At 37.2% G+C, this 14,149-nt stretch overlaps 1 protein-coding gene across 1 annotated transcript in view; it reads left to right on the forward strand.

Annotated features, from left to right (window-relative positions):
- Positions 1-2,610: 2,610 nt before the first annotated feature.
- Positions 2,611-14,149, forward strand: part of LOC121410988 (structural maintenance of chromosomes protein 1A-like) — a 37,644-nt gene continuing 26,105 nt past the window's right edge. The window contains exons 1-3 of the mRNA XM_041603434.1: positions 2,611-2,910; positions 12,767-12,947; positions 13,610-13,730. Coding sequence (XP_041459368.1) covers positions 2,802-2,910; positions 12,767-12,947; positions 13,610-13,730 — 411 coding nt within the window. The 5' untranslated portion in view covers positions 2,611-2,801. The remainder of the gene's footprint in view (positions 2,911-12,766; positions 12,948-13,609; positions 13,731-14,149) is intronic.

Genomic DNA, 14,149 nt, shown 5'->3' on the forward strand with positions numbered 1-14,149 from the left:
TGATATTTTTGTGGTCCCGTTTTAAGATAATATAATGATTGCACACCAATGAAATTATCTTGGTATGTTTTTTATAACAAAGATTCAAGTTTCAACTTCAACCGTGTTTTTTTTGTGTTGCTTTAAAGAAAGGTTTCCACCGTGGTCATTTTTTACTGATGGTCAGGAAGTGTTTATGTATGGCTTCAGTTTGAACCACTTATCTCATATAGACATATATAGATCGGGCTCAAGCTCCCCCCCCCCCCCCGAAAAAAAGGAGGCTGCGACTAGAGCGAGCTGAAATGTATCAAGACCAAATTAGGCCTGTTCAATTAAATGTTAGATAATTTCCTATATGTAAAAAAAAAATGCGAGCGCAAAGCTCGGAAACCCTTGATATAGATCGAGACACACTGACCTGAAATATGGCCCCAATCAGTGGCGTAACTACGGGGGGGCATGGGGGGGGCACGTGCCCCCCCAATCGGCTGGCCAAAAAAAAAAAAACGGGGAAAAGGAGAAAAAGAGGGAAAAAAGAAAGAGAAACGTAGTAGGGGAAAAAAGAAATTGTTGTTGATCATATTGTTATATTATATTATGTTATATAAGCATTTTTTCACAACTTTATGAAACATTATTTGCTTAATTGTGTCTTCATTGTTCCTGGCGCTCGCATAGACTTTTTAACGAGATACCTGCTGTACTAAAGCCTCCCGTTTTCAAATCAATATACCACAAAATAATATATTTCCTCGCAATTAGAGTTATTATTGTTATAAGAAGTGATATATTCTTCTTTTTCATGACAACTGAAAGTTATTGCCCTATTTTAAGGTCTTAATATAAAACATTTCCTGCCTGTCCGTGCTAACGTTCGCATAAGTGGATTGGTGAGATTTCTGCTCTTCATGAACTCCTAAAATCAGTCCTTAAAATGTCAATTTTTCTGATCTGAATATAAAAAAAATTTAGCTCGCGCTTCCCGCTCGCATCATTTGGTTAGTGAAATACATGGGGTCTTAGTGAATTCCTACAAACAAGCCTTGGAATGCCCCTCTTCATGTCTGAATTTCCTATATTTTCAGCTCGCGCTCGCAGTATTTCATTAGTGAGATGCATATAATAATCATTATAACAATGACTTCAAAAAGTGCTCCATGTGTTTAAATGTAATTCTAACAAAATCAGTAAGCACTTGGCACTCGCATTAGATGACTATATGTATACTCTGACTTAATGGATTCGTAACTATAGTCCTTAAAATATCCATGTTTGTGGTCAATATATACAAAAATTTCAGCTCGCGCTTCGCGCTCGCATCATTTGGTTAGTCAAATACGTAGGGTCTTAGAGTATTCCTACAAACAACCCTTAGAATGCCCTTCTTCAGGTCTATATTTTCTAAATTTTCAGCTCGCGCTTTTGCGCTTGCAGTATTTGATTAGTAAGATGCGTATGATCATCATGATTACATGACTATAAAAGGTGCTTCATGACTGTGTTTAGATGTAATTCTAACAAAATCAGCAAAGGGTGGCAATAGCATTAGATGACTATGGTGAGATATTTATACTCTTAATGGATTCTAAAATATAATCCTTAAAATTTCCTTGTTTAGGGTCAGTATATACAAAAATTTTAGCTCGCGCTACGCGCTCGCATTGTTTGTTTAGTGAGACAGTACAGTATGATTACAAAACAATTTGCTTATAATGCAATTTTTAGTCCTTAATATAAAAAATTTTCAGCTCGCGCTTCGCGCTCGCATTATTTAATCAGTGAGATACATATTCGTTTGATGGCACTGCATGTCCTTAAAATATCTCTATTAGGTCAGTTCACCTGACAACTCAGCGCGCTTCGCGCGCTCCCTAAGTGACCCGAAATGTTTGCTGGTGCCCCCCCAATGCCGTGACCCACGGTACGCCACTGGCCCCAATATTAAGGGAATCAGTATTGCTATGTCAGGCCATCATCCAAATGGCATGTCAGTGGACTTGAAGTTTTATCACCTTGGAGGAGTCAGCTCGTCTTTAACGTACGTCACAAAATTGAAACTTTATTCTTTGAAAGATTTTCTTCAAACGTTCACCAACATTTTCTCAAATTTTTGCTCTTATTTAGGGCGAAGTTCACCCTCATTACCCTGGAAATATATGGTTTTTATAAAGAGAAGAGACCCTTCAATGGAGGTTATGAATTTTTAAAGGTCTGACTTTTTGATGTCACAGATGAGCTTCGCCTCTATAATTATGCCGTGTGATATAAATTACCCCCCCCCCCCACCCCCATTTTTTCCCCGAAAAATTTGAAAGTGGTTCTATATGAGGTGGATAAATTCCTCTTCTATGTAATTTGATTTTTTTTCTTATTGGAATAAAGTGCATTAAACTGCTTGCATAATAATGTTACAAATAAAAAAAATACAGAAATCATAATTCTCTTATTCTTTGATGGATTTTCATGAAAACTTTACTATAATTTTTTTGTTATTTTTCTGCTGTTATCAAAACATACTTTTCGATAACTTCCTATTTTGTCTATATACGTCTGCACCATATAGAGATGTTGGTCTGCACCGGCACCTGCTCGAAATTAGGAGGCGAATTTAGTATGAGGTAACTCAGCTCAGGCGCGCGCTAGGTAGGTCGACGTCCGCGCTTGCGCAAATGCGTTGTGTATGATCGGGAATATTTTCCCGCGAGATGAATATCGAGCAAAATATCAATTCTTGGGTGTAATAATCAGGGAAGTGGATATGAGTGAATGCTGAAATAGATCTCTATTAAACACTGAACTTTTTTCTACCACCTAGCACCATGGGATTCCTTAAATTGCTAATGCTGGATAACTTCAAGTCCTACCAAGGCAAACAGACGATTGGACCGTTCAAACCATTTGCCGCGATCATCGGTCCAAATGGGGCAGGTATGTACGGGAACTCTCCGGCGCGAACTGATGTGCGGCTATGGTCAGTCGGGGCCTTGAGTCGTAGGACTCCGTGAAGATATTTATATTTTTCATAGGCCTATACTTTTTCATCACGGAGCCTTGAAACCCTCCCCATACTTGCCTAAGCGGGACTTAAAAACAAAGACCATGAAGATAGTTTTTCCCTAGGAAATCCATATTTAGATTAGAGATTCGCGAGGCCAAGGGTGAAAATGAAATCGGTTTGTTTCTCTAGAAAAGTAAAAAGTTTAGGCTAACTTTTTAGTCTTTACTTAGTTTAATTTAATTTTATCGAACCTAACTCCTGCAGCCGAACCGAACGGAAGTTAGCCGAACTCGGCACTTCCGAACCGAACGCAAAGGCCTGGTTCGCGTTCGGAAGTTCGGTAAAAAAAAAAGTAAATATGCAATGCGTAAGTCATGTAAGTGCGATGACTACATAGAATGATAGATTTAAGTATACAATTCAAAAAAAAATATTGGTTAGTGATTACTGATTGTGCACAAAGAATTCCAGTCAGTATATTTTTAAAATCCACTATGATAGCTCCCATCTCGTCTTTTTTATTGAACTGTTATCAACATAAGAATATTTTATTATTATAAATATAATTTTTCTTGATAAAATGAGGGGACATTTTGAAGCTAAACTCGGTATAAAAGTGTGGTGTAATTACGTATTGCCGTAATCGATCGTGATCGTAATCGGACCTAATCATTTTGTATTTAATAAAGAAAAAGAATTCATTCCTCGTAAATGACAAAGTATGACAGTTTCGGTCTCGTGTTTGATTAAATTTTTATCATTTTCAATTTTTTTTTATAAACATGAATATATTTTTTCCTTATAAAATGTGGGGACATTTTCAGCTTAACTCAGTTAAAAAGGGTAGTTGAATTATGTATTGCTGTAATCGGACGTACATTTAATTGTTTTGTATTCAAAAAAGAAAAAGACAAGACATAAATTAATTCCTTGTGACTGACAAAGTAATGGTAAAAAGAATATAAAAATTATATATATTCCACTTTCTGAAATTTCCATATTAATATAAAAGATAAATAAATAAGACATGAAGGAATGAGGGTGAAAAAACAGAAAAGATAAAAATCAAACCAAATCAACGCATGTTCCCTGATCGATGTTCCGGAAATGGTTGGTAAGGAAAGTTGAAACAGGAAGTCCAAACAACCTGCTCTCCGTTGCTATAATTCAGGTAAAATTCGTATTCCGAACTTGAAACGTTTTTCCGTTGTCAATATTTTCTTAAGAGTGGTTTAATCTGGTCAGTTACTGAAAATGAAATGATAGATTATCAGTTCCGTCTTAGTTCTGACGATCAACGCTGAGTGATTTCACAATTTTCTAAAATACTCAGTACAGTCCTATGTACTCATGTTCGTGTTGGAAATATGTTTGAAGTCACGTAGCGTCGATCTTTCTGGACCAAGAATGGACTGATATTTTTATCTTTTTAAAGTAATTCATTGACCAGATTTTACCACTTTTCAGAAAATAGGGACTTTCTAAAACACTCATATTCTTTGGAATGTGAATTTTACCGGTATAATAACAGTTGAGTGGAGGTTGTTTGTCTGTTTCGACATTCCCGTCTTTTCCCGATCAACACTTTCCAATTTGAGAAGCTGCGTTGGCAATGACATCGTAATCGATCATGATCATAGCTACATGAAATAATCATGAAAAAAAATATTCTGATCTTTGTAATTCTGTTTCTGTCCTGATTCTCTCGTTATCAATATTTTTTTCTTTTGATTTTTTAAATTTTCATTTTAAAAATGAAAGTAGAAATGACTTATTTTTTGTTTAAAGATTAAAACAAAAGAAAGTTCAACAATTTTCATAACTATTCTTTTTAGAAACAAAATTTATTATAAATATATGACAGATCTTCCTAGAGATTATTAGTTTGTGGGTCGGCGATCTTTATTTTTCATATGTTAAATTTAATTTGGCATTTATTGCCGAACCCCGAACCCAACCAAAGTTCGGAAAAAATGCCGAACATGCCACCTGACTTGCAGCACTACCTCAGTCATAGTATGCCTAGGCTAAATTAATGCGTTAGTATAAATATGAAAAACGAGAGGTTTCGTACTAGGGCCAGGCCGATCTTGTGTAGATCCCTCAATCCATTCGTAAACACCAGCGCAAATACAAACATGACAAATAGGCATGCCATGACCTAGACAGGAATAACCGTCGTTTCTGGGGATTTATTCAACAATTTCTGACATTTTACTTTCCCCATTCACTGACGGTAGTGTGTTAGTGTGAACTCGCATGTGTTATCACATCCTCCCTTTTGTCGATTAACTGTCCAGACTGCGATGTGCTTGTTTACATCGAATTTACACTCTAAGGATTTATCAACTATAAGATATCAATTTATAATTTATAATCAATGAATAAATGTCAAAGAAATATATCAAAATATATGAAAATGGGACTTTACCGATGTTTTCTTGCGAGTTGGACACCAGAATCACTCCCAAAATAGCAGCAAAAATTACAAACGAACGGAGAATGCATTGACAATTTACGAATGTGATATCGATATTGATTATTATGCGATATGCTCAACATGCGAGCTAAACGGCTACGATCACAGGTAGCAGACGACATTCGATATATCGAGACATTAAAAAGTTGATAACGATAATGACATCATTCAAGATGGCAACTTGCAAGAAAAAACGTCAGCTCAGGTGAAAATGTCTTAGATGAAAGATTTCTTGATCATCCAGAGGATTTTTATCAATAACTCAGGTCCAAGGTACGCAATTGCTTATATTTCCCTGATAATGGAAACCATGAAACTGCAAATTTCGTTCAAAAAACAGTTTAAGTCGCGGTTTCACGGTTGGTATGTGCCTCCAGCTGGAACATCACTCAACTTGGAGGAAATAGAGGTCGGCTAGAGAAGACTATCCTAGTCAAGCTGGAGACTTTTCAATTTGTTATTAAATGTTTGTGAGCTGGTTATAGAAATTAAGTCATATGGGAGGGTATTCCAATCCCTTGCCGTTTTGGAGAAGAAGAATTTCTTATAGTAATTAGTTCTTGAGAATGGGATTTCGAGGGTCAGGGGGTTGAATTTCCTTGTACATGATGCGTTTGGATCCCTTCTGTTGAAGCTCAGATGCTCTTGAAGCGGTAGGCTGACATTATTACGGATTATCATATGCATCATGGTCAGTCTGCTCACCTGCCTTCTATGTTGAGGGTGGGTAATTCCATCGCTTTGAGCGTGGCTGTAACAGAACTCTCCTGGCTGTAGTTGTTGGTAACAAACCGTGCAGCACGTCTCTGGACTGCCTCCACCTTGAGGATGTTACTTTTAGTGTGGGGATCCCACATGGAGCTGGGGCACGCCTGACCTCACTCTGACTGGCTTGGAACTTTTCCCTTGGAGAACTACTGACTGTTGTCTGCAAGTAAGGAATGATGTTATCCAGTTATACAGTGCGTATCAAAAAAAAGTTTACACTTAGAAAAAATCCTGTAAAATTATACATTTGTAATGTCCTGAAGATTTTTCCACATTTTAACATTGGTACAGGTCCATTTAAGCAAATGACGATAAAACTGTCGAAAAATATTTCCGCTTGAGTGAGCACCACATACTTTTGAAAAGTTAGTGAAAAATGATTTGCGCAGAATTTTGAAATAGTTATGCGAATAAAAGTAGACCTTAATCATGAATAACACGTGGAATTTAGCTAGTAAAATTGATTTGAAGATATCTTTTACCTATTTAACCTGTTTCTTTGCCCAAACCACTTTGAGGAGTGCATTGCGCCACACCCCACTCCCCCACACACCGAGGCCATCGGGACGATATTTGCTTTACACTGGGATGTGATTTACATGAAATGGCTTAGGCTTGATTTTCATTTTGTTAATCATTGTCAAGCTTGGAAAAAGTGTGGAGAAACAAGTATAAAATAAAAAAAATGAAATGTAAACCCACTTTAAATGATAAAAACTTAGTGAAAAAGTGCTAGAGATGTCTGATATAAACTTTGGTTCAGATTTAGTTATGTCCTCAGATCCAGCAGGTACAGAAAGGGTAAAAGTTGTGTATACTAAGTGATAAATTTCAATTTGGGTGGCAAATTGTTAGAAAATGCTTGAATGTATCCGTTTTATTTTAATTGACTAAAAGTGCAAGGGAAATGTATGAGAAATGTTTCGCAGGGTAAGTTTGATTTCACCCTTTCCCCTGGATACAGCGTACAAACGGGCATTTCTGCGCAAACAGATTTCTGCGAGCTTTACAAAAATGGACAGTGCTCACTCAAGTGTAACATTCTGTCAAAACTTTTACTTTCATTGGATAGATGAGACCCAAACCCAGGATTTTATTTTCCCAGGGCTTTTTCAAAGTGTAAACTTTTTTTTGATACGCACTGTAGAGAGGTGAGGTACGGTGTCGAATGCCTTTGCAAAGTCGAGTATGACTGCATCGACTTGCTTGTTGTGTTCATTCGTCTCCCAGATATGATGAACTGTAGTGAGGAGTTGTGTTTCACAGGATCTCTTGGCTTGAAATCCATGTTGCGAGTCATCTAGGGCATTGAACTTCTCTAACAGAGTGATTGATAATATGACTGTAAATAACATGTTCAACTATTTTGCAGCAAACCGAGGTCAGCGATACCGGTCTGTAATTGGCTGGATCAGTCCGGCTACCTTTTTTGTATATTACGGTAACGTTGGCACAAGTCCAGGCTACCGGCAATCTGCCAGACTGTATGCTCAGGTTACATATCTTGGTCAGGATTGGTGCAATTTCAGCAGCAAAGTTACGTAGCATGAAAGGGTGTATGCCATCTGGGCCGGGTGCCTTGGATGGTGAGAGCTTGTGGAGAAGCTTAAGAACTCCAGCCTCGTCCACAACCAGCGGAGCGATGTTATTATTATTATTTGTTTTGGCGTCACCTGTGCCTGGGAGGCGAAAAGCGAACTGAATCACTATGACCCGCAGGTCTCTCCTCCCGATATAACTGATTGGGGGGAATGCAGGTGGACCACTACACCGGGGTTCCCCCTACTCTTATACGAATAGTGCAGTGGGTTCTTAACGTGCAAAGGGGGTGACTCTCCTCTACACGGGGCCTCCATTTAACGTCCTATCCGAGGGACGGAGTGTTTTCCATTGTAACATAGCCTGCAATCTATGAAACATGGGAGAGACGTTTACACACAACGCACTGACTTCAGTCATCCGCCCGGGGTGGACTCGAACCCACGATCTTTGGTTCGACGGGCAGACGCGTTACCGACTGAGCCAACACCGCTCTCCGGGAGTTTGTCGACTTAAGAAATTGGTATGTTTGGTGAAGGATGAGTATTTTCGTTTGTGAAGACGGACTTGTATTGGTTACTGAGCGCTTCTGAATTGTCAGCCGCTGAGCTAACCAGATGGCTCCCATTCCAATTGAGATTGTCGACCTATAAAACGTTAGTTCACTTATACGTTGGCTGTACGTACGAGCCTCCAAGCTCTTCAGTCTATGTATTGGTGAGTGGAGCCAACATAGTTCAGCGGAACAACCAAAATACAGAGACTGAAGCTTTTGGTCTAGCCATGACCCTACCTTTGAACTGCTTGGTTATGAATATGACCAGTACTAGAGGCGCTAGTCAGAAAATTGGGATCGTCCTGGTTTACAGGGACTGTCAGTTTTCAAAGATTTCTCCACACAAGAAATCTAGGAAAGTTCATTCTCCTGTCAAGTGCCAACACCAATTAAACGGGCTACCCAGCTAGTCAATGTAAACATATCCGGTTTCATAACAAGATTATTGGAATATGGCAAGTTGTGAAAAATAGACGGTAAATTGGGGGAATTGAGGTCACTGAATCTATTTTTATTATTATTATTATTTTATTTGGCATTCAAAAGACAAAGAATACAAACAGATCAAAGACAAGATCAATCAAACTTGTACATGATAGAGAAAATAAGACCTGGATGAGAGTTGGAGAGGCTGCCTGGGTATGGAAAAGGCTAACTTAATAGCCATAACCCACAGGTCTTCCTCCCCAAACCTCCCAACCCCATCCAGGTCATAACAGTAATGGTGAAAATAAAAATAAGATGAAGATATTTAGAATCGGCAAAATACAATGGTCATTCATGTGACTTTGTCACCTCAAGTCAACCCCCACAATACCTCCCCAATCACATCATTATGTATCTACAAGCATTAGAATGATAAGCATCAAACATTAAAGCAATCGTAAATTTAAAATTGTAAATAATACTGCATCTACCATAAATAATTTTAATACTATAAATAGCACTCTCAATCCCTGTAATTTATGTCCCGCAGGGTTAAGTGAATGAAAAAAACTGTCCCCATATCAAGGACAATCTCAATTTATCAAGACATTATTTGTCTTGGTTTATGAGGATATCTGTTTTCTAGGACAATCCCAATAATTTTTGGACCAGCGCCTCTACTGACATGACTGATGACGTAGCTTCGATAAGCAATGTTACAAACTGCCATTTCGAAGATCAATTTATAGATAAAAATTATTGTTTAACCAATAGATCTAGAGTAGACCCTAATAAAATTTGAAACTTGATTATAAATAGATCTAAATATTATTGTAATAATTATTTATAATCAAGTTTTAAATTTTATTATTTGTTGAAATTAAATGATAATTTTTATCTATAAATTGATCTTCAAAATACACAGTGGCAAATTGTCCATAGACTGTGTACAACGGATAGACAGTCTCTGCACTGCGATTCGGAGACTGCTTATTGGTAGTGCTGTAGCTCGGATTGTTTACCGGGCTGAATCCTGCCAAGTTGGCATTGACCGGCTCGGAGCTTTACGGGTCGGGTTTCACTTTGAATCCCTTGAACCCGGAAAATAAACCCGGATTGTTTGATAATATTTGAGGTGTCATTTGTCACCGCAATAAAAGTTGTGAAACTGTTTTTAACAAGCAATCCATCCACCCATCTTGTATGTTGTCTTCCTACATGTATCTAGGGTATTGAATTTCTCACTTTTGTGTCTGTGCCTGTGTGCTGTAACATGCAGTGAAATAGGTCACTGTTCCTATGGGTGGACACAATGCAACAAAGACCAAACCTTGTCTTGGGTTAAGTCGGCATATGCAGACTTGCTGTACTCCACCAACTTTATTGATGAGTGTGAGATCACAGAGTCTTGAAGCTATTGACCGTTGATGCTGTAACTACTTCAGATGGCAAAGGATTCCAGTTATTGACCCCTCTGACACTGAAAGTGTTCCTTTCCATAAACAGCTTGTGGGCAATTCCACAGGTTGGTGGACATGAGCTTAAAAATTCAAATTCAATATTTTCTTGAATTTTTTAATACTTTAAGTCCTTCATACATGATAGTTTCAGGAACAAGAAATAAAAAGTTTATTTTCATATGTATACTTTGGAAAAAAATGGTCAAAAGTTGTGTCTTCCATTTTGTACCAAAATACAAGAAAAATAGTGAAAAATGAAATATGCCTTATTACCATTTTGTTATTGCAACAACATACCACTTTATATATTTCTGAAGTTTAGAAGGGTCAAATTACTTAAAATACACAACAGCTTTTCAAGTAAATTTGTAGTACTCATTCAAAACTGAATATTGCAACCTGTTGAGGTGATGTAACGTGAGTAACCGAAAAAACTGACTTTGTTTTCTGAGAGAAAAATTCTTCACAGTTAATTGGTGGGATTTTAAATTCTCTTCCTTCAAACAATCTTTGACACAGTGATGACTATCAAAATCATTAAAAAGTACAATTTTTTTATAAAAATGATGAAGAAAAACTGTAACGTGAGTAACTTTGTAACGTGAGTAACCATCATGTAATGTGAGTAACTAGTAAAAATTAATCAGGTAACATTTTCTGTGGGATGTCAAGTTTTAAGTCTCATGGTGAGTTGTGAAGTTATTTTTGATTAATTAAAAGCAAAATGAGGGTACACCTCTTTGATGTGACTCTTTGTTCATCAAAATATCAGTAGTCATACAATCACACAAAAAAATGAATATTAGTAGAAGTATTCACAATGCGAGAGTGCATTAGTAAGGCTTGGTTTTGATTAACCAAACTTCCGAGTGTTCGAAGAGTGTTCGAACAACACATTGAATGCCCTTTATACCTGTAACCCTATCTAGACCGGGGTATTTTGGGAGTTGATATGGCCCGGGGGGGGGTGGGGGCCTCCCAGGCCCTTCTTGAGATCTCGGCCATTGGCCGCACGATCACGCCGAAAATTTGCGTGCAGGTTGTCTTGGACATAATCTACAATACTATACAGTAATTTATTTCATGCAAATTGGTACTAAGCGATTATGCTAATTTATGCATAATTAGTAAGCGAAATCATACTTTCCCTCCTACACCCTAATAAAGCTCCAATTGTTCCAATTTTTGGTATAAAATATCTTTTTGATGTTCCTAGCAATGAATTTTACACACATTGCATTTTTAATGACATGTGTGTTGTTAACCATACATGGCCAAAATGTAACGTGAGTAACCGTAACGTGAGTAACCACATTATCTGCACCCCAAGTAAAAACCATGTGTTCTTTATTTTTTTAATTATATACAAAGTTTGTCTCCCTAATATACTTCTTTGAAATGGATATAATCAACTTTCATAAAAGCCTTGCATGAGGAGACTTTTCACTTATGTCGACTTTTCATTTAATGCATGTCCAAATCATGTAACGTGAGTAACCGACACATTCCAAAGATTTGCCAGGAGCATAATAAAATTTCCCAAGTTTTGTTTTTATACAAAGGATAGTCAGACTGTGTACTTTGTTGTGATAAGAAGATGTTTAGTTCCTATCAATAATAATGGAGTTACAGGTCCAAGTATGAGTCAAGGTGTCTCCAAATGTAACGTGAGTAACTGTGGAATAGCCCTTGTATAGATGGCAACGCATTGCTTGAGTGGTAGCTGATGTGAAGAATAGATCTCTGTTCACATCATCAATGCCATGAATGTCCCTCCTTTGTCCCTTCTGGTAGTGGTAGCTGGTAGAAAGGATTTTCATTGTTTAATGAATTGGTGAGAGTGCTATAAAAAAAAAGCCTTTCTCATTTGAAATTGCATCTTAAATATGTGTGCCTTTATTAAGATATAAAGTGAAAAAAATTGTTCTCATTACAAATTTGGAGAGAATTTAAGGATACTTTGTATTTCACTGATTTCAACAATCTAGATAAACAAAATATATTATCTTGAGATAAAATGCATCAAAGAATGCCACCCCTGTGCATTTACTTGTATCTTGAAGATAATCTTCATGATTGCAAGTTCAAATTTCATATACCCGGTCAGACCTGCCAACCAGTATGTTTTTGGCGTATTTAGTACGTTTTTGCAACCAAAATACGGCAGTACTTTTTTTCTTTAGAAAATATGTTTTTGTTATAAAAAAAAAATATGGTTATTAGATCAATGTAATTTCAGGTAACTTTTTTTTTTCAATCATTTTGTTAAAACCAGGGTGAGATATACACATGTTAAAAAGAGCAGTGCACATTTTAGCTTGCATGCAGCTTGAGCGCCGCAATGTTCGAGTGCGCCATGCATTTTATTATGAAATACACTTTTTGAGGGAAAAATACACTTTTTTATCACAGAATACAATTTTTCATTCCCATAGGTTGGCAGGTCTGCCCGGTAGTAAATAAAGATCCCTTGAATATTGAATATTTCTCCTATGCTTTCAAATTCTAGATAATTTGTACTAAACTTGCATTCTTGAATGTTTATTTTAAATTTGCAGGAAAGTCCAACTTGATGGATGCCATCAGTTTTGTACTGGGAGAGAAAACATCCAATCTTCGTGTTAAACGACTTTCTGAGCTGATTCATGGAGCTCCTATTGGTAAACCAGCATCTAATCGGGCTACAGTCTCGGCAATCTATGCTGAAGAAGATGGTAGCGAGACACAGTTTACCCGCATGTAAATCAATTTTCATTCTGTTTGTTTACAACAGTTAAGGGATAAAAACATTAATGGTGCCCTTCATGATCCCTAGCCAAAGAGGATCTTGCATCTTGCAGGAAAAACTTGTTTGCAGTTTTCAATGTGAAATTTATTGTAGTTTATGTCCATATTCCACAGCAAAACAAATATTCTGATGTTTGCAAGTTGGAAAAAGTGAAAATCACATTACAGTTTTAGGCAAATAGTAGTAGCATAGTGATAGAGGTTAAGTGGGGGGAGGAGTAACATGGAAAATATAGCTTGTAAATTTATCAATCTTTGTGGGTGATAGCGGTATAGCAAAATCAGTTCTTTTTTTTTTTACATCAGTGAACCAGCATTCAGTTCCAAAATTTTAAGTAATTGCAGAACTTGTGTTGATCGATTTTGAGTCAAGTAATTTAATCAATAGTTGCATTACAGGTAGAGAGATAGAATTGCCACTGTACATTCTTTGTCAGAAATGGTAGTTCTGCGGATTTCCTTGATTTGATGTCAAATTGCTTGTTTTATTTTGCTTCAAGTATTGTTACAAGCTTTGATGCAATTCATATACATTAGAAGCATTCAGAAAATGTGTCATGTTTGGTTGATTCATGAAGTTTTTTGTGTTGCAATTTCATTTGACTGCCATTCAGAATCATGGGAGCTTCTTCAGAATACAGGATTGATAATAAAGTGGTTAGTGCAGCACAGTATGCAGAAGCCTTGGAGAAGATTGGTATCCTTGTCAAAGCTAGGAACTTTCTAGTATTCCAGGTAAGGGAAAATGAAAAGTGGCCTATGACTGCCACGTAAAAAACATTGAATTAATATAATAGTACATGGTTGTACATCAAGCTAATTGTATCGCCGAACAGAGTTCGGAGGATACTATGGATTTGGCCTCGTCGCGCCGCGTCCGCTGCCGCCGCAGAGATTTCCTTGTGAGCGCTCTATTAGCTGCATTTCTTCTCTGATCATCTTCAAATTTGGCGAAGCCGCCTATTGATTTTGGTGTGGGCGGAGGTCACATGGTAAGGTCAAAGGTCATTTTCAAGTCAACATTAAAAGTTTACATGCAAGACTCTTTCATGACACCTAATTCCGCAACCGTAAGTCACTTTTCAAACAAACTTGGATGGTAGATGGATTTGGGGTACCTGCATGTTATGCTGCAGTCGGAGGTCACATGGTAA

Source organism: Lytechinus variegatus, chromosome 3 (genome assembly GCF_018143015.1).
Source record: "Lytechinus variegatus isolate NC3 chromosome 3, Lvar_3.0, whole genome shotgun sequence".
NCBI lineage: Eukaryota > Metazoa > Echinodermata > Echinoidea > Temnopleuroida > Toxopneustidae > Lytechinus > Lytechinus variegatus.